The 4,035-nt window shown below is 42.6% G+C and overlaps 1 protein-coding gene across 1 annotated transcript; it reads left to right on the forward strand.

The window, feature by feature from the left end:
- On the forward strand, positions 1-2,258 carry LOC139633411 (nuclear factor 7, brain-like). The gene is made up of 2 exons (XM_071499082.1): positions 1-148; positions 264-2,258. The coding sequence occupies exon 2, from the start codon at positions 281-283 to the stop codon at positions 1,676-1,678; it is 1,398 nt and encodes a 465-aa protein (XP_071355183.1). The 5' UTR covers positions 1-148; positions 264-280; the 3' UTR covers positions 1,679-2,258.
- Positions 2,259-4,035: the final 1,777 nt, after the last annotated feature.

The raw sequence follows: 4,035 nt of genomic DNA on the forward strand, positions 1-4,035 counted from the left end.
AAAAGAAGCAAAACAGAGCTGCTGCACCAAATGTTTCCAGCAATGAATCAACCTGTGTTACAGGAGAAGCAGCAGCTTTTATCAGAAGAGGTTTGACAAATCTCCTCCCCACTGCTGCTTCAACCTGCTGACGCTCCACACACTGAAGGTGAGTTTGACCAAAACCAGGACTCAGAGTCAAAGTGAAAGTGAACTTCAGTGAAGTTAGTAGAGGGGGGAGGGGAGCCATGACTGACTGGACTTTCTGTCTGCTGTGTTTTCAGCTTCACTCACAGACTAAATGGCTTCCAGATCAGAGGAGGATCTCTGCTGTCCGGTCTGTCATCTGGTCTTTACAGATCCTGTTGTTCTGTCATGTAGCCACAGCTTCTGTAAAGACTGTCTGAAGAGCTGGTGGAGAGAGAAACCACAACGACTGTGTCCAGTTTGTCAGAGAAGATCTTCAAGGGATGAACCACCTGTTAGTCTGGTGTTAAAGAACCTGTGTGAGTCCTTCTTACAGGAGAGAGATCAGAGATCTTCAGAGGCTCTCTGCAGTCTGCACTCTGAGAAACTCAAACTCTTCTGTCTGGACCATCAGCAGCCAGTGTGTGTCGTCTGCAGAGATTCAGAAAAACACACCAAGCACAGATTCAGACCCATCGATGAAGCTGCTCGACAACACAAGAAGGAACTTCAGGAAACTCTGGAGCCCTTAAAGCAGAAGTTAAAGGGTTTTGAACAAGTTAAAGTGGAGTTTGATCAAACAGCAGAACACATTAAGGTCCAGGCCCGACACACAGAGAGGCAGATTAAGGAGCAGTTTAAGAAGCTTCACCAGTTTCTAGAAGAGGAAGAGGAGGCCAGGATGGCTGCACTGAGGGAGGAAGAGGAGCAGAAGAGTCAGATGATGAAGGAGAAGATGGAGGCTCTGAGCAGAGAGATAGCAGCTCTTTCAGACACAGTCAGAGCCACAGAGGACGAGCTGAGAGCTGAAGACGTCTCATTCCTGCTCAACTACAAGGCTGCAGTGGACAGAGTCCAGCAGCGCCCCCTGCTGGATGATCCCCAGCTGGGCTCAGGAGCTCTGATAGACCAGGCCAAACACCTGGGCAACCTGACCTTCAACATCTGGAGCAAGATGAAGGACATGGTCTCCTACAGTCCTGTGGTTCTGGATCCAAACACTGCTTATCCAGAACTCATCCTGTCTGAAGATCTGACCAGTGTGAGACGAGGAGAGAAACAGCAGCTTCCTGACAATCCAGAGAGGATTGATCTTTACAGCTCTGTCCTGGGCTCTGAGGGTTTTAACTCAGGGACTCACAGCTGGGATGTTGAGGTTGGAGACAATACAGGCTGGGGACTGGGTGTGTTACCAGAGTCTGTGCAGAGGAAGGGAGTCAACATATGGTCTGGATTATGGAGAATATGGTTCATTGGAGGTGAATACTCAGCATTGTCACCATCAGCTTCACTCACTGTTCTCTCAGTGAAGAAGAAGCTCCAGAGGATCAGAGTGAATCTGGACTGGAACAGAGGAAAACTGTCGTTCTCTGATCCTGATACTAACACACACATACACACCTTCACACACACTTTCACTCACAAGATGTTTCCACACATTTACACTTGGGATAAACTCCCAGTGAAGATGTTTCCTCTGAAGGTCTCTGTGACAGTGGAACAGAGCAGTTAGAGATAAAGAGGATGATTATATTTATAATGTGGTTTATTTCTTAAAGGGAAAAGTCAGTGAATTGAACCTGTTAAACTGCACCTGTCCTCCTGCTGCCTCATTATTCCAAAGCTTCATTTATTTCTCTTTTACTTCTCAATGGTTTTTATTTCCTTTTTCTTCTTCTGTGGTTTAACAATCTGCTTTTTCATTCTGTTGTCGACCTTTTCATATGTGTAAAATGATTTCACTCATTTTCTGATCTTTACATTTGTTTTGTTTTCATTGACACTGAGTCATTTTACATTATTGTTGTGTTTTTTCATTGTGACTTTGTGTGGAGCCATGAAGACCAGCAAACATAAATTCATCAATACCTTCATGTTTGATCAGCTGATCATTGATCAGATTCAACAAACTTTATTTTCAGTTCTGGTCCAGATGATCAAGTTTCAGACATGAAAAGTGATTCATGTTTAATTACAGATATGAAATGATCCGAAATATGTCAACAATTTTCTCTGATGTGATGAAGCCAAGATGATTCTGTGTGTAAAAGAGTTTTCATTCATTCAACATCCTCTACAACAACAACAACAACAACAACAACATCCTCTACAACAACAACAACAACAACAACAACAACACAACAACAACAACAACATCCTCTACAACAACAACAACAACAACATCCTCTACAACAACAACAACAACAACATCCTCTACAACAACAACACAACAACAACAACAACAACAATAACAACAACAACAGCTCATTTCCTTGTAAACATGTCAGTTCATCATAAATGCTGAATGTACATTCATTCCTGTTTTTCATCAACATAATTAAATATTGTCTTGACTTGTTGTCATGTTGTGTTTCTGCTTCATGTTTAAACTCCATTGTTCACTGAACTCCATTCAAAAAACACTGAATTATGAAAAAACTGCTGCTGAAACAGACAAAATAAAGACAAACATCAACACTTTTCTGAACTTTTCTGATCAGAGCTTTTCTGAACAGTCGGATGTTGCTCTTTATTTTGGTGGAACACAGTTCATCTTCTCATCCCTCTTCATGTTTCTACTTCACAGTAATATTGTGTTTTTTACTGCTCCACATTTATCTGACACATTTAGTTTCTTCTGACTTTACAAAGAAAGATTTTTACAAACAGAAACTAAACAGAGCTGCTGCACCAAATATTTCCAGCAATGAATCATTGGTATTAGCATTAGCATTAGCAGGCATTAGCATTATCGTTAGCATTAGCATTAACTGGCATTGGCATTACCAGCAGGGCATTAGCATTAGCTGACATGGGCATTAGCTGGCATTGGCATTAGCTAACATGTGTATTAGCATTAGCATTTGCATTTGCATTTGTATTTGCATTAACTGGCATTGGTATTGACATTACCATTACCATTAGCTAACATTAGCATTAGAATTAGCATTTGCATTGGGGGGGCAGTTTGACCTCCGCGGGGGCCATGCGCCCAGCCATCAAGCTCAGACACCTCGGGAGGCGGTTTTCTTCCCCGACTTACTTCGTGGTAAATAAGTCCACATCTCAATAGTTCATTTAATAGTAGGATCCAGCTGCAGGATCCAGCTGTTGTGACTGAATCCAGCTGCAGGATCCAACATGTCCTCCTACCCACCACCACACCTGGAGAGTGATTCTCACAATAGAACGATACAATGATCTTATATCTTGGACCAGGGGTGGCCAACCAGTCAGAGACTGAGAGCCACATTATTACTGTGTTACCGCAAAGAGCCACATCATACACATGGGCACACATGAACATCACCCCATCCCTTCCTCACACACACACACATACCTTTGCTCAGCCAGATTTATTGTAAATGTCACACACCAACATGATAATGACAGAAATTGACTCCTACAGTACTAAGACCACAGCCCAGTCTTTTCAACAATGACCATTGTGTGCATCGTCTCACACAGACAAACTCCCAGTTCAACCAAGTCCACAAACATAAATATAATAATTTACAATAACGTTTTTCTTTTACTATGCATGTTACTTAGTGGGACTTCTGGCATTCCTTGCCTTTAACAATCCTCTTCAAATCTGGCTTGTATTCCGTTGTTGCCACTCGAAGCAATTCTTTCGCATGGGTGTCAGTCAGAACAGATCGATGCTTTGATTTCACGTGTTTCAGGGTAGAAAACACAGATTCGCAGACGTATGTTGACCCAAACATTGACAGTATCTTAAGCGCAGCCCGTTTGACATTGGGGTATTTTTCCATTGGCACACTTTTCCAGAACTCAATGGTCCCTTCCCTTAAAGCAGGTTTCAGTTGGTCCTCCTCACAAAGATCGATCATCTCCAACTCAGCCGCA

The sequence above is a fragment of the Trachinotus anak genome, unplaced genomic scaffold (assembly GCF_046630095.1).
Source record: "Trachinotus anak isolate AG129_WGS33_773 ecotype Australia unplaced genomic scaffold, CSIRO_AGI_Tana_v1 ptg000015l, whole genome shotgun sequence".
NCBI lineage: Eukaryota > Metazoa > Chordata > Actinopteri > Carangiformes > Carangidae > Trachinotus > Trachinotus anak.